Source organism: Alosa alosa, chromosome 13 (genome assembly GCF_017589495.1).
Source record: "Alosa alosa isolate M-15738 ecotype Scorff River chromosome 13, AALO_Geno_1.1, whole genome shotgun sequence".
NCBI lineage: Eukaryota > Metazoa > Chordata > Actinopteri > Clupeiformes > Clupeidae > Alosa > Alosa alosa.
Window position 1 is genome coordinate 15,447,635 of NC_063201.1, and position 27,500 is coordinate 15,475,134.

Genomic DNA, 27,500 nt, shown 5'->3' on the forward strand with positions numbered 1-27,500 from the left:
TCCAGGGCTGAATGTGTATGTGTGTGTGTGTGTGTGTGTGTGTGTGTGTGTGAGAGTGTGAGAGAGAGAGAAAGAGAGGGAGAGAGCAGTGTGTGTGTGTGTGTGTGTGTGTGTGTGTTCATACATACTGTATGTGTGTGTGTGTGTGTGTGTGTGTGTGTGTGTGTGTGTGTGTGAGAGAGTGAGAGAGAGAGAAAGAGAGGGAGAGAGCAGTGTGTGTGTGTGTTGTGTGTGTGTGTGTGTTGTGTGTGTGTGTTCATACATACTGTGTGTGTGTGTGTGTGTGTTTTAAATAACCCCGGAGGAGTCTGCATGCAGCTATAATTGCCTCCCTCATTAGTTATGTTTTAGCAGGAGCGGATAGGAGGGCAATTAATTTTACCGCTTAATTTTTGACACGGAATCCGCCACTGTATTGATGTGCGCGCCATTTTGGGCCTCATTTTTCAGGGAAATTAATTGACAAAGTGCGAAGATTTATCAGCATATCGCCAGATTAAGCGACAAACTGAGGCCATGTGGAAATCAATTGTGCCTCTGTTGTGGGGCGCCGGTTTCTTTCCTCTTTCTTCCCCCTGCGGAGTGGGTTTGGAAGAGTCCAGGGCGGGTCGGACGTTTTTTGATTTATTTATTTATCCGACCGGCCCATACATCAGACGTTACAAACGACCCTGGCGACTGACAGAGGGCCCCTCCTCCTCCTCCTCATCTCCACACAACAACGTGTAAGCAGGGGAGATTAGCATAAAAAACACACCAATCAAGCGCGCGACGACGACCACGACTCTGGGAGTGCGAAAACCCCACTGTATGACTGCCGCTGCGACACGCCAAACGCTAAAGATCGCTAATTTGGAGCCTTATTCCCTCGCTAAATTACGAGCGGACCTTCCCCTCTACCCATAAACGTCTAACGAGAAGACTAAAACACAAAAGAAACGAGATGAATGCGGATAGTGATAACTCAGGTTTATGGCAATTTCAGCACTCAGCAGCCCTCCGCACACAAAGCTGCAGGCAACATCCTGCTCCGAGTATTACAGTCAATAAAGCTGATTTTTGGGGACTCCAAATTGAACAGAGGAGGCATAATATAATGGCACAAACAGTGGGTAAAATGCTTACCCATCTTAATAAACTGCAGTCTTTAGGCCTCAAAGGGATGAATACTGTGTGATTTAACTTCAGTGGAATTGTGGCAAGGGGGGGGGGGAGATATTAATCTCATCCACTAGGATTTTAAGAGGTGGGTCACATACAGTATGATTCGACCAAATGAATAACACCAGCTACCTCACTAAAATCATGAGGAGGAGAGGATTGTGTGGCACCAACTAATTTTACCACTCAAGAGAAATTCGAGAGTAATTCACTAACTTTATCTAGGAGCAGGAATTGCGTGCACACACACACACACACACACACACACACACACACACACCCTCAGATAGACACTGCTTACAGCAACAACAGCACAGGGAGGTGCCAGTGTCCATTCATAATAATTACAGCCCTATCTATATTCACAGGAGGGGCATTACATCTGCCTCTGCATTCTCCTGCTACTTTCATAATTCTAGGTGCCCACACTTCAGTGAGGCCTCGTTTGTACTATTTAAAGTCATCACACACACAAACAAACAGATAATATTTTACAGAGTGTCTTTTTTTTTTGGAATGTGATTGCACTAATATTGCGAATGCTTTTCCTCCCTGTCCGACGTCGTCCATTCATGAAATAAATAAGCAAATAAATAAATAAAATAAAATAAAAAACGCATTGCATCATGAATTGCCAACTTGGGGTAGCTCTTTTCGGGGTTGACTAATCAGAACAATTAGTCTCTCTCTGCCTCTTCCGTTCCACTCCTCCAACCCTCCCTCTCTCCACCCCTCCTTCCCCCCCCTTCTCTCTCTCTCTCGCTCGGCAGGTAGTGCTCTCACTCGCTCGCGACAGACGCCCCGTGATGGTGAATGATGGAGCTGGAAACAAATGAAAATAAAAGGCCTAATTATGTTAGCGGGCGCCTTGGCGTTACATCACTGTTCAAACACATTTAAAATAACATTCACAGAGCCGCGCGGCCTCGCACTGCAGGGTTCCGAGACGGATGGAACGCTCCCTTAAAAACGCTCCGTCAACCTGTCAGGAGCAGAGGCCTCACTTACAAGAGTATTCGAAAGAGCGGCACCCAGGGAAATTTCTGGAAGACCCAGGGAAATTTCTTGAAGACACGAGGTCTGGCTAACTGCATGCCTTGACCAAGCAAATTCAAGTGAACCAATTAAAGCAGTTTCACTGACCTGCTGTCTTAAGAGGGGGCATGTATACATTTGTCCAACACAATAATGGTTCAGGTTAAGTATTGATCTTTAAGGAAGTGGTAGATGCGAGCCGCCTGTCTGTCAGTGACAGAACAGGAACAGGCGGCCCTAAGTGACCTCTCAACCCAGGTAACCATGACATCAGAGTGAGAGTGGAGTGAGAGTGAAGAGGAGCATTCCCAAAAGTCAATTAGTGTAAGTGTGTTGGAGGGGGGGGTTGAGTGGGGATTCTCACTGTCAAGAGTCAACCTGGACAGGGTCAAGAGGCAGCCAGAGGCAGAGCGGGCCAGTGGGTAAACACACAAGCCAGTGGCTGGGTAAACAGGTCATACAGAGGTCATACAGAGGTCATACAGAGGTCATACTGAGGGTGCTGCTCCTACCGATGCTTTTTCTTTTCTTTTCTGGTGACATTGCCATTTGTTTTTTTTGGAGAGTGAAGTAGACCAGTAGCGGCATTTTTTCTTAATTTAGAAAAAAAAAAAAAAAGCTGTTTGCTTATTTAGTTTTGATGTATTTTCAAATGACACATTGTCAGTTGTCCATGTTAATGCACTTGTTTTTTTTAAAGTGAAGTGGGGTTGTGTGGAGGGTGCTGGTTGTCCTTGTGTGAGGTTGGAGTTGAGGGTGGGGGTGGGTGTGTACCTGTGTGAGGTTGGGGTTGAGGGAGGGAGGGGTGGGGGGGGGGGGGTGTACCTGTGTGGGTGCGGTAGTGGTCCTTCATAGCGGAGAGGGTGAGGAAGGCGTAGTGGCAGGAGGGCCAGGCACACTTGAAAGGCTTGTCGCCCGTGTGCAGCTTCATGTGGTTGTTAAGGGCCCAGCGCTCGCTGAAGGAGCGGTCACACAGCTCACACTCGTACTTCCTGTGTCCAGAGAGAGAGAGAGAGAAAGAGAGAGAGAGAGAGAGAGAGAGAGAGAGAGAGAGAAAGGATGGAGGGAAAGGGAGAAGACAGAATAAAGAAGGCAGAGAGGGAGGGGAAGAGAAGAAGAGAGATGATGGAAAGGGGGATGAAACAGGAAAGAGGAAGAAAAGAGAGGATAGAAGAAACAACCAAGAAAAGAAGAGAACAGGAGTTATTTACAGGTCCCAGAGCTCAGGTAAGAGGTAGAAATCCCAGCAGCAGCCTGTGAAGAGAAGAGCACAAACCCACACACACACACACACACACACACACACACACACAGATTGCCAGGGCTGCCGGCGTGTCATGTCTGTATAAGCAGGCATTGATTTTTCTGTCCGGGCCTGCCACCTCCACCATTTATTCTCTGCTTTGCACGGGGCCCAGAGGGCTGAAGAAATTCTGTTACAGTCCATTCATCCCCCCTCCCTGCCCCCCGCCCCCCAGGCCAGTGGGGAGGAATAGATTTCACCTGTGCAGGGGTCCCACACCACTTATCCACGCCTGTCAGGGACAGAGGCTAAATGAAAAGCTATCCACAGGTTACCCGACCACCGCCCCCACACCCACACCCACACCCACACCCACACCCACTAGGCTACCCATGCCTCTGCTCAGTAACCCCCCCCCCACCCCCCAATCCATGTTGCTACCTCCTCCTGAAGGCACGTTTGGGTTCCTCCTAAGTATCCTATTTTGTGGAAATCTATACAATTCCCTTCTCCCCCTCTCACTCTTTCTTCTTTGGTGACTCTTCCAATTCCTCCTTTTCTTCTCTTCTTCTCAGTCCTGGTCTATTCCTGTTTTCACTGTTTCTCACATTCCTCCTCCTTCCTTTTTTGGAACCCTATGCTGAGTCTATGTGACACAACCTATCACAGCTGTCATAAGCAGACAGCAGCCCCATCACTGTCACTCTTCTCATATAAAACTCATTTTTTTCATTAATTCATTCATTCATTCATTCATTCATTTATTCATTCATTCATTCATTCTTTCATTTTTATTCATTCATTCTTGCTGAGTCTCAACAGTCCAGCAGGAGGTTGTGGAGCTAGAACATTCTCCTGTCCCAAACCTCAAAACACACACAGACTTTGGGGGGAGAAAGGCCAGAAACGCTATACATGTTTTGATTATGATTTTAATTGTTAAATAAATATGAACACTCATGAGTGATCTATAAGCCTAAGTTAATGTGCCAGAAGAAATGTAAAACCCTCGGATCCCTGCATCCAAGCTGCTGTTCTTTAAGACAGAAACAAATTAAGTCAGGTTAGGATCAACATTTGTCTTGCCCCGGGAACACTATTTTAGGGGTGCAACACTGTCTACCTCACTTAATCACAAGCATAACTGTTTCGCATCAATGTCCGTGATGTTCACCTGCGTAAATATTGACCGCCAGTTTCACATAACACACATCACCAATGTTGAGGTGAAGAATTCACAGCTTCAATGCCACAATGATGATGCCAGAAAAGAGATTTATTTTTTTACGAATGAAGTACAAACACGTGATGGACCTGAACGAGTCTACTTTCTTCTTCAAGGATGAGCCTGAATTTAAAGCAAAAGTAAAAAAAAAAAAAATCTAGCTTTCAAAGGCACAGAGGATTCCACCTTCAAAACGTCAAGTGTTGCGACACCTATGTTACCATGGTAGCACTCAGGCCAGGTTGCTTATTTCTGAAAGGCCCCGCCTCAGATAAAACAGTCTGAGGTATATATGAAGCGTGAGAAGATGCTATCTGTTATTTCTGCATTATGCACAACACTTACTCCTTTTTATTGCGAGCTAAAGGGTCCTGACTGTTTATCATGTATGCGATTGCACCCCTACTCCTGATGCTAGAGACCCCGCACGTGTGTGCTTCCCCCCCCCCCTTCCTCGACAGTGTCGGGGCGAGTGGGGGAGCCCCCGCTTTCCACCCGAATCAACGGGACCTTTGAGGAGATGAGAGGAGGTTTTAATATGTTTTTATAGGATCAGATGAGGCTCTTTGATCCAGTCTTTGTGTGTCAGATCTCCTCACCATCCACAGTCGAGTGCATACATATGCATATGGGCCAGACAGACAAGAAAGAACACATGCCTAGGAGATGCTCCAGAGGTAGACAGCTGCAAAACACGAGAGAGAGGGAAAGAGAGAGAGAGAGAGATGGAGAGAGAGAGAGAGAGGGGGGGTGAGGGTTAGAGGTAGACAGACAGAAAGAATAAGAGGAAAAGGAGAGCAAGACATGAGGAGAGAGAGAGAGAGAGAGAGAGAGAGAGAGAGAGAGAGAGAGTCAGAGAATGGATGTCTCTGAAAGAGCCGCCTTTGAGAGAGAGAGAGAGGGAGCAGAGAGAGAGAGAGAGTTTATTCTGAGAGAGTTGCTGCTCATCATGTCCCAAAAAAGCCATGTTGTTAGACTAATTCTCTGGATCTTAATTACAGTTGGGTATTTCAATCTTGATCTTTTTTTCTTCTTCTTCTCCCTCTCCCACCCCCCTCTCTCTCTCTCTCTCTCTGGGTTCTCTCTTCTTCTTTCTCTCTCTCCCCTACCTGTCTTTCTCTGCTCTGATCCTCCAGGTAATAACTCTGCGAGAGAGGCAGTGATTGACGGCAAGTGTGGAGTTTCAAACAGCCAGGTGGTATGCACTCCCGCTAGCACAGCGGAGCCTTATTACTTGATAATTACCATTATATAATTACGCCTTGTTTCCCCTCCATATATTATTTTTCTGCACAGTAATGTGTGCGGAAAGAGGCAGGTGACAAATAGCAAAAATCTTTGAGAGGAGGTGACATCCGTTATGGGTGGGGGCTATGTTCTAATCTGCCCAATGACACGGAGAGGGCATTTTTCTGCACTGCCGCCCCCAAGTGGTTATGGTGACCACAAGGTCATTCTGATCCGGCCCTGTCTATGAGTGTGTGTATGTCTATGTGTGTGTATTTGTCTGTGTGTATGTGTGTGTGTGTGTGTGTGTGTGTGTCAGAGAGAGAGAGAGACATGCCAAAAGACAGACAGACAGACAGATATAAGAAGATACAGAGTTATGGACAAAGACAGAGGCCCGAGAGTGAGACAGAGAGATCGGGCAACATGGCAGTTCTGTTTCGCTCACATGAAAAGGACCGTTCAGTGAGTCAGATTCAGGTTACTAAATTTTTCAAGAACCCCTGCTTCTGTGGATGTGAGAGGCACGGTCTTTGCGAACGGATGCTCCAAGCTCAGGTCACACACAAGGTCTTCTCGAGGTCTTTACCTCGCTCGTTACAAGGTCCTTCAGCTAGACTGTAGCCACTCTTTGTGGTACTTGAGAGGTGAGCAGGACCTTTGCACTGCTACCTACCCCTTACTCGATCATGTAGAGGTGACTTTCCAGAGAGAAAAAGTGAAGGCTATCTAGAGGGAAAGGAGAAACTGCACAACATCCAAGGTATGACTCACAATGTGAGAGAAGCCAGGTCTTGCCTCGAGCCAAACTGACTTAAAGAGAAAGCTTCAAAGTGAGCATTGATGTTTACTTAGTGATGGAGAGCGCAGAGAGAGAGGGAGAGAGAGAGAGAGAGAGTGAGTGTGTGTGTGTGTGTGTGTGTATACTTTATGTGCGGCTATCAGGAAGGCCTTTTCACATGGAAAAGAGAGAGTGCGAGAGAACATACAGTACCTGGAGGGAGAGACGTGCGTACGTGGCGCTTGGTGAGACTTAAATAGATACTGTCCATCAACCCAACTCCATCTCTCCCTTCTCTTATTCACACTCTGTCTATTTCACTCCTCTCTGTCCTAGATCTATGCCTCATCCTTGAACTTGTGTGCAAACATTCACACACATATACACTCACACACACACACACACACACACACACACACACACACACACACACACACACACACACACACACACACACACACACACACACACACACACACACACACAAACACACAAAAACACACACACGTTCCCCCTCTCTCCTTCCATTTAAGCCTCCATCTTTTCTCCCACTCTCTTACTCTTTATCTCCGTGCGAGCTCCTTATGGCGACAGTCTTTTGGCCGTTCTACTCCACACACGTGTCATCCATCCATCTCGGTTTGGACTAAATGAGCGGGAATGAAGATTAAATGACGGCACCGACGGCTTGGCCCACTCCCGACATTACCGGCCCCCGGAACAGACAATAACTTCCAACCTGTCAGATCGAGTTCAAAGAATCGGCGAAAAACACTGGGTGCGAGACGTGGCGCAACACCCGGCAGTCGATCCAAATTCAATTAGGGTCGACATTAATGAAAACAGAACAGGCCGAGATTGGATCTGTTGTTAGGGTGTTGGGTTGGGTCGGGCGGGACGCACTAGCCACTTCCTGTGGTCCAGGCGAGGCCTTAACTCTATTACTTTTCATTAGTATGGTTTCAAACCCAAGCGATGACAACCTAGTCGGGCGAGTTTGGAAAAGAAATGGTGCTGTGCGACGGTCACTCTGGCGCTAATGGTTCTCAAAAGGAAGGAATTCAAATGGGCTTCTGTCCACTCCTGGTTAATTGCTTGTGTTTTACCCAAGAAATGACATCATCTGCCTTCCTCCTACTCAACTCTTGTCCATGTGTGAACATGAAAAAAAACAAATGATAAAAAAAACAGTTTAGCGAGAATGTAGAAAGAAATAGAATAACATAACACAAACAGAAAACCACACTTATAGGAAATAAATATAATGAATGAATGAATGAATGAATGAAATGAATGAATAAATAATGGTCCTGGTCAACATAGCAGCACACACCATCGGCACTTCACTCACAGCTGCCGTGGATTTAAATTCCTCCCTCCATCCTGGGAGAGGCCCCGGTAATGAAATAAACAAGAGCCGACGTGCATCAGATAAACTGCTATTTATCCCGCTGTAGGGCAAATACAAATAGTCAATTTAATGAATAGCGGTGAGTGTGATGAAAGCAGCACCCGTGCCTGACAAACAATCAGGAAATGTTATCTTAATATTGTTCCACTGTTATTCCGTCCATAACTTAAGGGGAAGGGGGAAGGGGGTATAGAGAGAGATGGAGGTGGAGAGATATATATAGAGAGAGAGAGAAAGAGAGAGAGGGAGAGAGAGAGAGAGAGAGAATGGGGAGGGTGAAGGAGTGTGTTGAAGCACAGAGCTCAGGTCCTGGGGAGCAGCACCCCATTATAGCCCTGTTTTATTATGGACAATCGTTCAAAGTACAGCTACAAACGGAACATACGGCATAAGCTATATCAACACACACAGCAGGCAAACACACTCTGAGACATAAACGCATGCCCACACAGACACACACACACACACACACACACACACACACACACACACACACACACACACACACACACACACACACACACACACAGAGGCACACACACAGACACACACACACACACACACACACACACACACACACACACAGAGGCACACACACACACATACACACACACACACAGACACACACACACACACACACACACACACAGAGGCACATACTCACACACACAGAGGCACACACACACACACACAAATATATAGACTTCTGTGGCAATCTGGCATGAAAGTTTCAGATCCAAGTAAGCAGGAAAGTGCTGAAAGCCTGCCAGAGGTCGGGAGGTTTCATGGGGAGTGCCTTGAGTGTTCCTATCTCTAACATCCTCTCTAGCCCCCTCCCCACCCCCTTAACTGTGGTCACAAAATCATGCATAGAGACGGGTGGGTGGATGTGGAGGCAGGGGGCGTTGAGTTGAAGATCGTTCATTTCCAGGTTTAATGGATCAGATGAAATCAGAAATCACAAATCACATCCAACGACAGGACAGATCGCCCGCGCTCTCTGCCACTCTTGGCTCAGCACGGCTCCTCCCGGCGTCGCTGATTTGTGCGTCCCTCACCAGGTCACCACGGGGCACGTCACCCTCGCGTTCGACGGAAGCACTTAAAAAGTAGGCAAGGTGCTCGCTGTCCAAAACTTTTGTATTTAATGCCTCCTAATCGCGTCCGTCCGAAAGGCCCCCTAGTCGAAAATTAACAATATCTACATATTTATATATTGCAGGCTCTTAAATTGCGTCTGAAAGAATTACTATCAATATGAATATCTGCAACAATAACTCAGGAGAGAGGCGCGAGGCGAGGCGGTTTTTTATTGGAGACAGGGTGGATAGAGGACCCTAAATACACCAGCTCCTATGGTATCTATGACTATTTCTCTTTTCTGTTTTTTTTCACTCTCTAATATCAGCGCGCATTAGCACGTCGTAAATCACATTAGCGCTCCAGAATTTTATTAATCTCACCTGCCAGCTGCGTCTACACAAAGGAGAAATACCTCTGTTTGGCTCTGCGGCCACTCCGTGCTTGCGGAAACTCTGACCTTGCGTACGTACGGATGAATGTGTGATGTCGGGGGTGTGAAGATGGGCTGGTCAGTGATCAGGTCAGCAAATCCCAAGAGAAAGGGCAATAGCTGTCCAACACTTGCAAGCATGAGATGTTAGTGAGCTTGAAGTCGTTTACAGTGGTGTTTTAACACTCAAATCCGTATTCGGGTTACACATGATCTGCATTATGATTTAGTGATGGCTGTTGTAAGGGAAAACAGATAGGGCCATGCAACCATACATTTTGTCAGTGCGTTTGCCTATGGGGGTCTTGATCCCTACTGGAATTACCATGACCGCACCACGTCAAAGTACATGGGGAGGAACACTAGAGTCTCTGTTCACTCCAGATGAGCTGAAACAGACAGCACAACCTGATTAAAGCAGCGATGAGTGAGATGCCGCGGCACTGGAGCAAACTGAGCACATTCGGATGATATATGGCACAGATCGCATGGAACAGAGGAACAGACGGCCAAATCGGATTTGTTTGAACAAGAGAGGCTAATATTGTGAGGATGACTCTCTAAGTCGAGGTTCCTTTAATAATGCAAAATAGTTCTATTTTTTGCTCCCATAACCTATGTTGTTATTCCTATATGAGTATTTGACTTTTTGCTGGTAAATGTGGAAGAGATGTATTTTCATTAGGGGATCGGAAGTTGGTGTGAGTAAGTGTGTGTGTGTGTGTGTGTGTGTGTGTGTGTGTGTGTGTGTGTGTGTGTGTGTGTGTGTGTTTGCAGGCATAACAGCATGTGTGTATGCTTGTGTATATATGTTTGTGTTGGCCAAGAAAAAGCTCTACTCAAACCCATGAACTACATACTAAAGGCTGGCTATGGATTTTGATTACACACACACACAAGCACACACAATCACACACACACACACCACGTGTACATATGCATAGGGAAATGACTGAAGCAGTGACCGTGACGACGCTCACTTAATAAAAAGTAAAGTCTATACATCAAAGGGCCGAACCCCAGTAAATCATCCGTGCTGCCACATCACCCTTCCCATTGCATCTACTACACACGCATGTGAGGGACAGCCCACCATATTTACTTTTGGCTCAATATCATCTTAAAATAATGAGCTTCATCCGTTATCTAATTAACAGAGGTCTCTGCTCACTCTCTCTCTCTTTCTTTTTTTTGTGTTTTGCAAATTAGGCAGGCTCCTCTATTTTAGCCTACGGTTGTTTAGTAAATTGGCTTGCTAGCAAATCAGAGAGCTCGTAATGGAAGGGGGTGAGAAGTAGGGGTTAAAGGGAGGGACGTGTGTGTGTGTGTGTGTGTGTGTGTGTGTGTGTGTGTGTGTGTGTGTGTGTGTGAAAGGTTGTGAGGTTCTGTTGCATGAGTGTGTGTTCAGGCTATGTCGATGGGAAGGGGAGAGGTTAAGTGCATGTGTTTACGTGTGTGTGAGGGAGCGCATGTGTGTTTGGGTGTGTGTCTGATTAGGTCACGTGTGTGTGCGCTCAGACCATGGTGAGGTGGATTAAGTGTATTCTTTGTATGGCTGTATGCATGAATGCACGCAACTGTGAATGTGTGTGTGTGTGTGTGTGTGTGTGTGTGTGTGTGTGTGTGTGTGTGTTTGGGTATGGATGCACACATTCCGGCCTGGCCCCCTCTTCCTCTCTGCCTTATTACTGGAATTCTAATTCAATGATCACCTTAGATCACACATGGGCCATAAATCAGATTGGCCTGACACAGGATGAAAAATTGTATTAATAATGTGAAACTTATTATACAGTCCCAAATGCTCCCTTGATAAATGACATTGTTGGGGCATGACAATGATTGCATTTAAAACATTATTTCTGTTTGGTGCTGGGTGGAATTGTCTGTGTGCACGTGTGCATGTGTATATGTCTATGGGTGCGTGTCTGTGTGTGTGTGTGTGTGCGTGTGTGTATGAAAGAAAGGAGGGAGGGTTGCATTAAAAATGTATACGCTTCTTTGCCCCCAAACAAGGTCAAAGGGCAAATGGCTGCCTTGCGACCACACCAGCTATGGGTAGGAGGCGGACCACAGACAGGAAAGCAATAGATTTCCACTTCAGCAGAGGCTGAAATAAGAAACGATACTCTCCCCTGCTTTCTGTTGTACTGCTCTTTCATCGTCTACAACCCAACGCCATTATGCAATTAAACAATACACTGTTGCCTTCTCTTGTTTAGGATGAAAAGAAAACAAAATCCCCACCCAGGAAAGGGGAGCGTTATTTAATCTGTTTTCACTCCTAAAAGAGGTGGGTGAGAAATTAAATTCTCACAAGGATTTGAAGCTTCCCCCCGGTAACTAAATTATTCCATTTTATTTACGTCTCGGCAAATTGTTCCGTAAACAATCGTGCTGAGACAACGCTATTTGATTTTGAGACACTGCAAACAGCAACAGAGAGAGAGAGAGAGAGAGAGAGAGAGAAGAGAAAGAGAGGGGGAGAGAAAGACTATTTTGGAGAGATATGAGCCTCTGACACAGTCACTTGTCCCTGTAAAAATTGGAGTTACAAATGCAAAGTACTTTGGCTGCCTGAAGCACTGTGACAAATGTATTTCACTGCAAAGGTTGGCTCACTTTAAGCATGCAGGGACTCCGGCCATGGTTTCCATTCATTAAACGGTGCGGCAATCTGCTCACACTACCTTAAGCCCATCTCACTGAAGCTGGGGACTGGAAAGAGGCAAAGAAATGAACAATATCTCAGACCATTTCCGGATCAGTGCCCGGGTCTACGGCCCTTGCATTGGCAAAAAACCCCCGGAATTCATGACATCACTAGAGCAAAAATAAATAATCTAAGAAATGTATATAAAACCGTTTCTAACTGTGAGTGTGTTCTTTATGAGCTTTTTGTCGTTTCCACTTGAGCTACAGAGGGCTGTTAAAGCGTAGCAGTCTGAGACGTGGCCGGTCCCTGTGTGATATCTCCGCACTCTACTCTGCTTAGTCCCCGAAGACTTGCCCTACTCTCATCTCCCTGATTTCTGCTCTCATCTCTCTCCCCAACCTTTAGCCCGTGTTTGTCTTCTAGCATGGTTCATGCCACCACCCCCTCTCTGCATGACTCCCGGGCTGTCGGTCCTATTAGGGGAGCCCTCCATCATGCTGTTAAGACACGGGTATTGTATTGTATTGTATTAAATAGCCCCACTCTTTAGCGGCCACAAAGAGGAGAGTCCCACTCCAGCAGATGATTATGTCCTACATAATAAAAGTCTTTTTCTCAGCAGCTGATCTTATTACCCTCACCGGCAACCAATACTACCCCCAACACACACACACACACACACACACAAACATCTCCTCCCAAATAAAAAAAAAAAAAAACTGCACCATCGTCCATGACGGAAACTCATTCATCTAAATCTGCCGGCCACCAGAATGAAATAAATCAAGGATTTTCCCAAATATAACAATATTTGTATTGGGGTGGGGTGGGGTGAGATTGAGGGTGTAAGAGAGTAGAGGGGTGGTGTTGGGCTGGGGGTGGGCGAGTGGGTGGGTGGGTGGGGGGGGTCTATAATGGATGACCACAGCTGTGCTAATTAAACCCAATCTGAGGTTCATTAATCTTGGTCATGGGGGGCTGCGGCGGAGGTGGCGGCGGAGATCGCAAGGACCACGCCTGGACCAAGCTTTCACTGCCACTGCCACCGCCACCACCACCCGTCCTCATCACTCAGCTGATTTTGGGGGCCATTGTTGAGTTCTAGCGGCCGCGCTCGAGGTTAATGCGAAAGCTACCAATAATGAGGCCAACACAAAAGCCATCCTACTTTGCTCACAAAGTAAATGCATGTGTAACCCTATGTTATTCCCAAAACACACACTTGAAATGCTTGTCTTGTAAATTTCCATTGTCGGGCCTCCTCATAAGGTTAGGTCTTCACAGCTAACAGGCCGTTTGGTGTTCTAACAAACATGGTGGCTACTGTGGCTTTTGTTGTGTGTTTGGTTTCCACAGCCCACTTAGGCACATTTTTCAGGGCTTCACACATCTCAAATAGTTCTTTTGACACCAGCATTTAGTCAGAATTGAAGCCGCTAAGTGTTCAAGGGTGTTCTTGCACTACCTGAGGTAATGTGAAAGTTTGTTCCCGCTCTCCCGCGGAAGCCCTCATAAGTATGCCGTGGCAGGCCGTAATGTGTACTGCGGTAAGCACTTCGCACACCTTGCTCATCATGACAGCCTCCTCAACTAGTTCATTACCAAACATGGGCGCTCGACTGCCGAGCCATTACAGACGAGACGCATCGCTAAGTGCCTGTGATGAACCGTGCAGATGGATACGTCGTCAGGCACGACTCCTAAATGTTAATTCACAACTTTAGTCCCTCTCCCCCAAGTGCACATCTTTCTCTCTCTCTCAGTCGCTCCCTCTCTCTCCTTCTCACTCCCTCGCTAGCTCTGTCTCCTGAACACAATTACCAGCCGCAGCAGCCGTTTAAGAGGAGGAAAGCAGGAGGAAGAGGTGATGAGGAGGAGTAGGAGGAGGTGGGAGGAAGGAGAGAAGGAGGATAGGAAGGTGGGGGGATGCAGTGGCATATGGCGCTACGTGGCCATAAACAAGTTTTATGAAAAGGCTTTGGACATTTATTTAATCAGATGGTACCTGAGGAACAGGAGGGAGGGAGGGGGGAGACTCAGTGGCATTGTTAGTCCACGGGTGTAATCAGATTATCGGAGAACAAGAGGCCGGAGTTTCGCCAGGCGTCGAGGCAGAGAGGACAGCCAGTGATGACCGGCTCTGCGCTATGCAACTGGTGGATCTTTCACCAATGATAGACTGAAAATATGAGAGTGTTTCTAAATTTGGTGGATTCAAATTATGAGCAAAATCCTTTTCCCTCCTCCAGTGTTTGCTAATTGCTATGTCTTACTCTGGTGTGACTGGGGATTTCGCACTTGCACAATTCTTAACTTACATTACCTACCATTCAGTCTAGACGTCAATAAGAATGTTTGCAAAACATTGTCTATGTACAGTTTGTTAGACTGCAGTACAGCCTAATTGCTTCATTCCTACTTGAAAGAGTAACAGAAAACCACGATGGCAATTGGACATGACAATATGCATGCCTTTCCATTTGCTTTTGGAGTTAGTGGGGAAACTGGAGAGCATGCACTCCTGTTTTGACTTTCTATTTTGTATCTCTTTTTCTGTGTTTTAGATCCATATCATCCTTTTTTAATTTGTGCATTAAATGACATATTAAATGAATGTGGCTTTATACAAAATACATAATTTTTAGTTTCCAAAAGTCCAACTTCATAAAATATTCAACAAAGAGCATGAAGAATATAAAAAAATAATTGTTAATTTGCATATTGTATTTGTCAGTGGGGAAGGGGTAAATTGCAAACCTTTTACTTTTGAATGTAACAAATTCTCAATATATTTTTGATAAGGATCTGATAGCAATTGTGGGCACAAAACAGAGGTTTTTTTATGTCTAAAGTTCACACATTGATACTCTGCTGTGACACTGAGAGCATATATTACAAGGAACAAGGAACATTAATTGGATTTCATTAATTGGACTTCATTCCAGCATCAGAATTATATGAACAAGACCAATAGGACATACCAGAGAGAAGCGCCGTTGAGACTGGACGTCACACAGAATGCTACTGTAAATGAGTACTTACAGTGGGCAGCAAGTTGGAGAGAGAGAGAGAGAGAGAGAGAGATACTTAGTCACATACATACACATACTTAGTCACATACATACCGGTATTCTCTCTCTCTCTCTTTCTCTCTCTCTCTCTCTCTCTCTCTCTCTCTCACACACACACACACACCGACTCGGGTCAGGGGGACAGCGGTAGCTCAGAGCCAGCTGCGACCTGTCTGCCCAGGTGCTCAGGAAAACCACTGTTAACAGCCACGATTGATGATCTAATCAAACTGTCACCACGGCAATCCGCTGTGGGGAGGGGGCGTAGGGTGGAGGGTGGTCTGTAGCAGTTTTGGTGGCGGTGGGGTGCATGTGGTGGCTGGAAGTTCCAGGGACAAGGGGGTGTGGGTGGGTGGCTGAGTGGGTGGGTGTTTTGGGGTGGCTAGAATATCCAGGAGGCCTGCACATGCTTACCGTTAGCCTAAATCGAGAGTGACGTTCTCAATGGTGAAAAGGATTTTTTTTCTCCCCCTCTCGGCAGAGATGTAGGAAACAACTCTCCCAGTCTTCCGGAGGATGTCACATAATCAAGGAGAGCCTTTTGCATTGCAGCTTGAGGTTCAGCTAGCCCCAACCCCACCCCCACCCCACCCCCACCCTCTGCAGCATCTTGGGCTGTGTGTATATATATCTTGTGCAGGCCAGGGAAAATGTGGGCAGATGATTTGATACTAGGTGGGAGCGAGCCCGCATAGCAGAGTTGATGATGACAATGACGTGCCTATTACTGCACTCTATTCCCTGGCAATAGTGCTTGGTGAACCACACACACACACACACACACACACACACACACACACACACACACACACACACACACACACACACACACACACACACACACACACACAAAAACAAACAAACAAGCACACACATGCACACAAAATATGCAACAATTGGAACTCTACACTCACGCACGCACGCACACACACACACACACACACACACACACACACACACACACACACACACACACACACACACACACACACACACACACACACACACGTCTATTAATGGATATACTGTGCATAATTTTGCATGCACACACACAAAAACAGACACACACAACAAAGACAAAAAGAAAATGAATAGAGGTAAAGACACTCACACTCACCAGAGTTGTCTGAAATGAATAGCATTTTCTTTAACAGTAGTTGACAACACGTCATGAGTCATTTTCAAACCATTTTCCTGTTCGGTGGAGGCTTCGCTGTCTTAACAAAGCTATGTGTGTAGAGAGATACAATACTATTTCCAAAAGAAAAAAAACATTCTGAGGTATTCCAAAAAAATTATAAAATATAGTATATATTGCATTTTGCAATATATTGCACATATCCAAACAGACAGGATTAATTGATGGACGTGACAAACATTGGTGTTTGCATTTGTGCCACACTTCCACTAATAATCCTTGCCGAGGAACATTCACGACTAGCGAGCCCTCTGTATTGCTGCTGTTAATTTAATCGCCTCTTAGGTAATTCATTGATTAATTAGCCCATTAGTGATGCCTGGCAACATCCATTCTGACTGTGGCAGCCTGACGTTTCAATAACTACGCACATCATCCGTGGTGCTTTTTGACAAATGAAGAAATCACCGGTGAAAAATTATAGTCTACTTAAAAAAAAAAAACAGTAAACCTACATCTCCACACATTTAGCTGCGAAAAAATAAACACACATTTTTAAAAATTACTTTTCTAGAAGGTCTACTCAGTGTGATCATAATGTACTGACAGCTAGTTTACTGCACAGAGAAACTTTGCTGATAAAAAAGTGGTGATCCTGAAATTAATTTTACCGTTTTTAACTCAGTCTGAGACCATTAAACAGCCACAAGATTAAATGATCACAAGAGTTGACTTAATGTGTATGATGGACATTCTATTAAAAAGCATGAGACCAATGCCTTGGCCACACAGGCATCTCAAATTAGTTTGGCCAATGTGTGGATTGAAGGACTTCACACAGGAACCTAACTGCTTTTACTACAGTATCTCTGCCTATCTGTGTTGTCAGCTTGGTTATATTTTTATATGGATAGCCCACCTACGTATTGCACTTTTAATGCAGGAGATACATCATGGAAAAAGAAAAGCAACATTGTCATAAATACAGAATTGCTTATACGTGTTATTATGCTGTTTTTGTGATTTACTGAGAAGATTTTTTTTTTTAATTATTATTTTTATGTTGCGCACACACACACACACACACACACACACACACACACACACACACACACACACACACACACACACACACACACACAGCCACCCAATATGTAGTGCGTAAAAAAGCTTGCCCAGCAATTGCACGGACCAGCCCATTAAAACTTAATGCGTCTAATTTCCCAGCAATCAAACTTTAATAGACTGCAATGATTTTAAAACCAACAAATTTTAATTATCATTTAATTTTAACTGCAATATTAACACCATCCCTCACTCCGAAAATGCTTGTCATCACTGAAATATCTAGGACGACTAGCACAACAGATACCGTGGACAGGGCTTAACCAAACAAACATTACTAGACAAAACAGGGGCTGATGCTCTCTCTGGGTTCTTTGATGTTGCACTATGCACAAAACAGCTTGTGTCCATATAATATGTCTGTCTGGGTTCAGGAAAAGTTCAATACAGGTAGTGTAGGTAAAGTGTTGTTAAAGTTCTTAAAGTGAAACACGATGAGGTACATGGACATGGGGCTTGTTAGCCATGGGAGAAGGGGTAGTGCTTCACTGAAACCAGGATTTATCCCTTTGAAATTGATGTCATTTTTTCCATTCCTCCATGTCCGCTCTGACCAAACACATCCATGGTTTAATATTACCACCTCACAAAAGTGTACTAACAGAAGCTTACAGGGGAAGGGGACAGTTAATGCTCCATAAGGAAATGAGGGATGAAGAGAAATAGAGGAAGAGAGGGAGAGAGAGAGAGAGAGAAAGAGGAACAGAGAAACTGGGAGAGAGAGAGATGGAGGAAGGGGGGGGAGGAACAAGAACAAAGGCTGGATACATTATCAATAATTAAGGACATGGATTTATTCCAATGACTTCAGGGCTAATCTCCAGTCTTCAGCAGCTATCCTGATCCTCTCCTCTTCCATCTTTTTTCTCTCTCTCTCTCTCTCTCTCTCTCTCTCTCTCTCTCTCACACACACACACACACACACACACACACACACACACACACACACACACCTCTGTGGTCCATATTGTTCCCCTGCTGCTGCCAAGCTGGACATTTCCGCCCCCACTCAACCCGTGCAGCCGGCTCAACACACCGCACACAGCGGCCAGCCAATATGGCCACGCCGCACGGCATGCTGGGAAGGGGTGGGCTGCTGCCAGGCCAGATATGCACCTCACCAGTGCCTGGCATCCACACACGCTACCTGTGCTGCGCCGCAGTGGCATATGCAAGTGTCAACACACACACACACACACACACACACACACACACACACACACACACACACACACACACAGACACATGTACACACATACACGTGTGGGCACACACACGTGAGGGAGCAACCATACACAGACCAACCAAACTGATACAGCTTGTCCCTTATGCTTTCTCATAGCTCTCCTTTCTCTATATCAGCGGTTCTCTTGCTCTCTCTCTCTCTCTTCTCTCCCTCTCTCCTCTCTCTCTCTCTCTCTCTCTCTCAGTAGCATAACCACATTAATCGCAACCTGTTCTGAGGAGCTTATAATGTTTCTGCTACCTGCCGTGATATCTCCCCAATAGCCAGATACCCTCAGAGTTGAGTGACAGGCCACATAAATGTATGCACACTGCTACATATTCCAGAAAATTCCAGGGGAAAAGGCTGCGGCATTGTGGCTTCGCCATCGATAAGGATCATGTTTCCTTGAATGTGAACAAGCACGGGATGCAGATTCCCCCAAGATAAAGGCTGTCAGCTGCACGTGTTTGGAAACTGATTCAGTCGTCCATTTTGGAGCACTGTGTTGTCATCCTTAGGAAATGTGAGTATATTTGGCCCACTTTCTGCTGGTGTTCTTAGCTAAATAAACACGGCATGTGATCGTCAAACAGACACCGATAATGAGAGAGGAGTGTATTAGTGTTGAAAACGGTTTATTATTTCAAACACGCAAATGGTGGGTATTTTTACAATTACCTACAAAAACAAGGGGCCTGAGACGAGTCCGTCATTATTTTGTCATCTTTCAGCACTTTGTTTGCAAATTGCTTTAAATTACATTCAATTAAGACAAGGTCACTCCCGTCAATCACACGTGAAGAGCACTCTGCCAAGCCAGGGTGTTGGTTTAGGTGCATACACATTTGCACACTCATCAACACCTTACACACACACACACACACACACACACAAACACAACACATAACGCACACACACACAAACACATAAACACAAACACACACACACACACACACACACAGAGAGACACACACACAGAGACACACACACACATTTACACTCACTCTGGTTTCCCATGAATCTTTGCTGATGGGGGTGGTCCTAAGTCAAATTGGGACCCAGATGTGTCACATTAGAGGAGATGTGAAGCCGTGCTTCAGGATGCTGCACTGACAAGCTGTCAGGTGGGCCCGAATTTGTCATCTCTCCACACACACTCAGGCCCCCCATCACAACACAGCCCAAGCTTACAGGACACACACACACACACACACACACACACACACACACACACACACACACACACACACAGACCAATCCAGCAAACTCTCTCTCCAAGGCCTATTCTCTTATCCCCATGCACCAACTACCCCCAAACACACGCATACTACCCCCCGCTCCCACCACACACACACACAACCCCCTTTTTTTATTTCCTTGCTAGTTCCCCGCTTTCTCTCTCCCTCGCCCTCTCTCTCTCTTTTTGACTAACAGATCTCCCCAGTGTTCTAAAAATACCAGGTGAATAGGGCCGTGGAGATGGTGATGAAACAGCTTCTCTGACACTGTCCCGCTGCAATCCATCTCTCCCCTGCCTGCCAGCCGGCATATGTTTGCAATTGGCTCCTACCCCCCACAAACCCCCACCACCACCCGTACACCCCTAGTGCCCCCCCCCCCTTCATCGCAGCGTCCCCCAGCTCCCACTCCAGCCCCTCCTCACCACCCCCACCCTCCCTCCCTCCCACCCACCGCCACCCTCTATCTCCCCCTGTCCCCAGCTACCACTCCTCTCTCCAGGTCTGGGGCTTCAAACTGGTGCAGTTATCAATCACTGCCTCTGGTCCTGTCACAGCCAGATAAACCCACAGGCATACAGTACACCTCCCCCCAACTCCCCCACAACACACACACACACACACGCATACACACACGCACACACGCACACACACGCACACGCACACACACACACACAGCGTCACGCGTGCGCGTGCGCGCGCATACACACACGCACACGCACACACACACACACACACACGCACACGCACACGCAGACGCGCAGATACACACGCGACGTTACACACGCATCATTACGCGACACCACACGCACACATACACACACACACGCACGCACACGCACGCACGCACACACACACACACACACACACACACACACACACACACACACACACACATGTCTGTCCACATACACCCTCAGCCGCTCTGTGTCGGTCCTGTCCCCTCCCCTTTTTTTTCTCTCCGGACTTATCATCTTTTTTTCTCTTTCTGTCTTTCGCTTTCCATCTCTTCCTCGCTCTTTCTCAGTCTCCTTTCATTTTCTTCACTTGTTCTCTCTCTCTCTCATTCTCTCTCTCTTCTCTCTCTCTCTCTCTCTTTTTTATTTCTCTACATCTGTCCCTCTCTGCCCCCCATAGCCTACATAATCTCCATGTATCCTTTTCTCTTCTCTCTCTCTCCACCCCTCTACCTCTCCTTCATCCGGCCTCCTGTCTTCATTGCAGCATCTGAATTCCACCGGGCTTCATCTGCATGGCCAATCCTCCACTTAACTTCACTTCACACACTGCACTGGCATCTGGCTGCCTTGCCCACTCTCTTAGCCTGGCCATCTTTTTCTCCATAATGCATTTCTTCCTCTCTCTCACTATCGTCCACTCTGCTCTCCCTCCCTCCTCCCTCTCAAACCTCTCCATATTCCTTTCTTCCTCTCCCTCTCTGTCTCTCTTAGCCCAGCCATCTTTTTCTTCATATACATTTCTTCCTCTCTTTCACCATCATCCACTCTGCTCTCCCTCTCTCCTGTCTCTTCTTCTCAAACCACTCTCCATATGCCTTTCTTCCTCTCCCTCTCTCTCTCCCTCTCTCTCTCCCTCTCTCTCTTCTGTCTCTCTTAGCTTAGCCATCTACTAGTCAAATCTCTAACCATACACCTTTCTCCACCCTCTCCCTCCCTCTCTCTATCTTGCTGTTTCTCTCCTCCACTCTGCTCTCCCTCTCTCTTTCTCTCTGTCCATCTCTCTCTCTCTCTTTCTTTTCCTCTCCTCTTCTCATCATCTGCTTGTGCATTTGTCCAAATTTGTTCCACTTAATAAGGCCTCCCCGATGACCTTGCACTAATTAACCACTGCTGGGTTGGAATATGATGCTTAATTAATGATGAGATAAATTCTGTCTTGAGGACTGTCAGAAAAATGATGACATCGTGTTTTACAGGTTTTAATGCAAGAGTGTACTCAACACACAGCCTGTGCCTCTCTCTCTCTCTCTCTCTCTCTCTCTCTCTCTCTGTGTGTGTAAGTTTGTGTGAGGGTGAGCATCTTTTTATGATTAATATGTTGTATGCATCTCTCCGTAAATGTGTGTGTGTGTGTGTGTGTGTGTGTGTGTGTGTGTGTGTGTGTGTGTGTATCTGTGGGGGGTGTGGGCAAGAGCAAAAGAGGAGAAAATGGCCATTGAGAGTGAGAGAGAGATAAATGTGTCCAAAGCTATGCATTAAAGTGTCTCTCTCTGTGTCTGAACCAATCTGTGTGTGTAAGTGTATGTTAGTGTGTGTGTCTGGTTATCGTCTTAGTACTGTGTGATTGGGTTACACACCGGCGTCAGAGCTCAACATCCTGTCCAAAGGTCACTCCTTTACTGTACAGACTACATGTGAAATGGTTCAGTATACTGTATGTAGACCTTAGTGTGTGTGTGTGTGTGTGTGTGTGTGTGTGTGTGTGTGTGTGTGTGTGTGTGTGTGTGTGTGTGTGTGAGAGAGAGAAAGAGTGCATGTGTGTATGTGTATGTGTATGTGTATGTAAGTGTGTATGAGCGTGAGTGTGTATGCATGTCCTTTCCATACCCTTGGTTGTGTAGACACCAAGTAGCAATATACTGACAAAGCAATAATCCCTGCCCTGTGTCATTGACTAATTGCCTCTGCAAGGGTGACATTAATTCCTTTTTTAATGATAAGGTGCATCATTTAATTGAAGATATTAAAATCGCACACGCTGCATCACTTTCAAAAACAATCAGCAAAACAAGCAATGACAACTACACTTAAAAACAACAACAAAAAATTAAAAAAAAAACAAGCTGACAATTTACGCAGCTTTCGTTCACAATTAATCTGAAAGTTCATCTATTTCTAGTTTTGTACTTTGTTGCTGCTTTTTTTTCCTTACCCGAGTTATGCGTTGCTAAATGACTTAAATGAATAACTCCCGGTAAATCAAATAAAGCTTTGATCTCGTTTAGATTGAACAGCTGACACAGGAATTGAATTAATAACACGCATGTATGCTTTTTTTTTGCGGAGAGCATATGGTGGGCTTACTTTATTAATATCCGAGGTCGCTTGTCACATCTAATGTGGCATATTGTCAGAAGTATCAATTTCGAGCGAGTTAGGGGGACTCGACGAGACAAGACGAGGTGGGGGGTGGGGGGGTGGGCGCTGTGAGGTAGGATGCAGTGTGCGGCGGAGTTTTCCTTGAGCGGAGCTGTCTGGCAGATTGAGGGGTGTTTAACGTCTCATTCTCGCATGCCAGCCGAACTTCACAACTTCATTTCATCACACGGCGCTATGCTCGCTGACAGCATCTGAGCTGCGTCTGACAGGAAGGGTCTAGCTGCAGATGGTGTGTGTGTGTGTGTGTGTGTGTGTGTGTGTGTGTGTGTGTGTGTGCCTGTGTTTAAAGACAACATGGAGGGAAACATCACATCACTTTTCAATCAGACAAGACAAGTGTGTGTGTGTGTGTGGTGAGTGTGTCTGCTTGAGTGTGAAAGCGAGAGAGACAGACAGAGAGAGTAAGTTTGACAGGATGGTGATGGAGAAAGAGAGAGAGAGAAAGAGAGAGAGAGAGAAAGAGAGAAAGAGAGAGAGAGAGAGAGAGAGAGAGGGTGTGGAGTCTCTATAAAGGCTAAAGCTATGATTCGCCCTTCACTTACCATCTCATATAGAGTGGTTAGAAGGTGGTTTTGGAGATGATGGTATTGTAGGTGTTAGATGTGCATTATTTCCTATGAGGTCCCTCGCCTCAGGTGTGAGTGTTAGGTGTGGGACTGCGTGCTGGGCATTTCCTTACCTCTCTTTGGGTCGCCCCACGCCGTGTTTGCCCAGCAGGTGTGTACTCAGGTGCTTCTTCATCACAAAGGCCCACCTGCACGCACAAACAAACAGGTCACAATGTTAAACATAGAAGAGGGGGAAAAAAAAGAAGAGTGTGTGTGGTGGTGTGGTGTGTGGTGTGTGGTGTGTGGCGTGTGCGAGAATCGGCTATTCCCAAGATGACAGTACACTCCGCCCAGGAGAGAAATGAGGGAAGTGGCGGCACATCTGGGAGATGTCTCGCTGCTTGGTTGGGAGCCTAGTGTGTGAAGGTGAAAACGAGGATAACGTGATAGTCGCCGATCAAAACCGCGCAATGAAAATAGAAAAGGCAGGAAAAGTCATTGCACAAACTGGTTTGCCCTGAAGGATGCACGCACATAGTCACACACATACACTGTGTGACACTGAACGTGTCACATTTAAATGAAGCAAGTCTAAGACAAAAGGATGTGTGTAGACACACACACACACACACACACACACACACACACACACACACACACACACACAGACACATATGAGCCTGGGTAGCAAACAAACGTGACACGACAGGCCGGGAGATCAGTCGTGGGCCTGACCACAGTGGCGGAGCCCTGTCTGAAGCCCTTTTTTCCAGCGAGCATTCTAACGGCGTCTGAAAGGAAAATGGCGGCATGACAGGCCTAACTGGTGCAGAGATTATAGAGTTTCGTCTGCTGCCTTCTCTCAAGGCCTTCTCCCCCAAATGTAGCGAGACAATGACCACATCTAAAAATAAAAATCAATGAGAGGGAAGGGAAACAGACAGGATCATTCGTAGGGCTGAGCATTCTTGTGGCTCGGGGTGTCACACACTATGTGGCGCTCAACAGAGAGAAAGAGAGAGAGAGAGTTAGAGAGAGAGAGAGAGAGAGAATGAGAGAAGAGAAAGAGAGATATCTGTTCCGTCCTTTGCTCCAGGGCTCCCAGGGCTGGAGTGCTTGCGCGACGTCTCGACAAGTTTGTCTCTTTGACTCTTCCTCTCGCGTCCGCTTTGTCGGGAGACCTCTCCCTTCTCTCTCTTTCCCTCCTGTCTCTCTATCTCTTTCTCCCGTTACTGCCTCTTAGCGTTTGACATTTCCAAGGAGGAAAAAAAAATGCATGCACAATTATTTCATACTTAAAGTCACCCTGACAGTGACTCTGGCGAGGGCCAAAGCAGTGATCTGCATGCCCAGAGGCCAAATGCATCCCCTCCAGTACCCCACCCCACCCTCATGTCCATCTACTCCCAAAAGCTGTCACTAACAGAAGCTCACATACATATTCAAAGAGTGCTTTCCCTCGCTCCCTGCGTTATTTTTTTATATTACTCCGTTCTGCTGAATGCTGTGTGTGTGTGTGTGTGTGTGTGTGTGTGTGTGTGTGTGTGTGTGTGTGTGTGTAAGACAGACAGACAGACAGACAGAGGGACAGAGGGACAGAGGGACAGACAGGGACAGACAGACAGAGGGACAGAGGGACAGAGGGACAGACAGGGAGAGGGAGAGCAAGAGAGTGTGTTTGTGTATATGCAAATCTGTTTCTTTTTTTTTTTTGTCCCTCTTCTTTTCCCCAGAAATCCAGTCATCCATCCAGAACATGGCCAGCGAGTGAAGACTCTGAGCGTGTGACTACCTTTCCACCTCACTGCAGAAGAATGACATGATCAAACACAGGAGCTTTTCCCGACACCACCGTCAGCTGCCTGCCTGTAGTGATGGCTACAGCAATAAATAACCTGAGTTTGCATTTGTTGATGTTTATAAATATTATTTTTTTCAAGCAAATAAATAAATAAATAAATAAATAAATAAATAAGTATACAAACTGCAAACGCTTTGATTTATATCTGAGTTTGTGTGTAAAAAAGGGCTTGCCAACGATGCCGTTAATTATGTATTACAGCTGTCCTTCATAAACATAATTACAGAGTGCTGAAAGGCAATCGGAATAATTTGCATATGCCTATGAAAGACAAGACATATGCAAAAATATGATTTTAATTAGCATTCTTTGATAGTGGGGGGTTACAAATCAAACTGGCATGTTGTGAGTGAGATTTAAATCTCAACTCATGTTATTTATTTTTTTGTCTCCTTCTTTCCCTCTCTCTCTCTATTTGGTAGTGAAGGTGAGGAGAGGAGGCTGTGGAATTAATTTGATTGTGAGATTACACCACAACTGGTTCTGAGGCAATAGAAAGCATCTGGCGAGGGCGCCTCCCTGTTCAACTGTGAGAAGAGACAACGGGAAAAAGAGAGAGAGGAGAGAGAGAGAGAGAGAGAGAGAGAGAGAGAGAGAGAGAGATAGAGATAGAGAGAGAGATAGGATAACTGCATCCACTAAACTACTGTAACCTCTTTGGAACGGTTTCCCGTACATGAATCAAGCGTAGTCTTTTTCAAAGGAGATTTGCATTCAAGTTTGCTTTTAGTTTAGGACCCTGGGTTCTGTAAAGGCAATGGTTTTGGTTCTGAGATGGTGATGACAGGAAGAGGTTTTTGTGGCTATATATTGGTATACTCCTTTATCTTGTGATAAAGACAAACATACTTTAGGAGTCTTTTTATAAGGCCCTGAAAACAGTCATTCACACCTGCATTCTCCCAAATATCTCTTCTCCCCGAACAAATGTCCACCCGACAAGACTGTCTGTGGCCTGGAGGACTACCCCTAATACCATCCCAGATAAAAAAAAAAGAACGAATCGGATTTCACATTCTCTTCCTTGGCCTAATCGGAAAGGCACAGCTCGTTAACTGTGTGCCGCGCCGCTACTGCAACGATAAGCCAGGAGACATGGCTCAATTACTCTGAATGTATTTTTATATGTGCCCCCCCCTCCCCCCTTCACAGCAGATGAAAAAGATAACGTATCAATGCTCAATATAAACAATTTCATGCGGCTCGTTCGCCGTTCCTTGATGTGCAGATCGGATGTAAATTAGGCGGCCCCATCGCTGCGGTTTCACCAGATCCCCTCTGGCAAAGCATGCTGGGCCTGAGTGATGTCACTCCACATGGGACATGAGAAAATGGTGACATGGCCGGGGGTAAGTAGTCTTTGGCTTCAGGCAGGGGGGTGGGTGAGGAATGAGGGTGATGGTGATGGTGGTGGTGGTGGGGGGGGGGATAAAGATGATGGCATCAAATACCGTAAAAACATCCCGACGAGTAAGTTGACACCTTGACAGAGGGTCCGAGGATAGGATCATCACATGGCTTCTCTCCCCCAGAAATGTTCCGCACATTAGAGCGGCATGGCATCAAATAAATAACGTAAACAAAACCAGCAGTGGTAGCCAGCTCTCTGGGAAGACGGGTGGGATGGGGGGGGCTGCCAGGGGATGAGAATGAGGGGCGTAAATCAGCCCCTGTGGTCCAGCAGTGGAGGCAGGACTCCTACAGGGACGAGGGGGATGGGGGACGTGTGTGTGTGTGTGTGTGTGTGTGTGTGTGTGTGTGTGTGTGTGTGTGTGTGTGTGTGTGTGTGTGTGTGTGTGTGTGTGAGAGAGAGAGATAGAGCCACTGCACTGAGTGCCAGGGAAGCTGGGGCTGAGGCTCCACATGGCCCCCTGGCAGAGAGACACGGCTGCAGACAGATCTAGGAGACAAGCATGAGCT

The 27,500-nt window shown here is 46.2% G+C and overlaps 1 protein-coding gene across 1 annotated transcript in view; it reads right to left on the bottom strand.

Moving 5' to 3' along the window:
• Nucleotides 1-27,500, bottom strand: part of znf407 (zinc finger protein 407) — a 139,036-nt gene that overhangs the window by 52,907 nt on the left and 58,629 nt on the right. Inside the window, exons 4-5 of the mRNA XM_048260847.1 lie at nt 23,851-23,925; nt 3,022-3,188 (exon numbers count right to left, since the gene is read on the bottom strand). Coding sequence (XP_048116804.1) covers nt 3,022-3,188; nt 23,851-23,925 — 242 coding nt within the window. The remainder of the gene's footprint in view (nt 1-3,021; nt 3,189-23,850; nt 23,926-27,500) is intronic.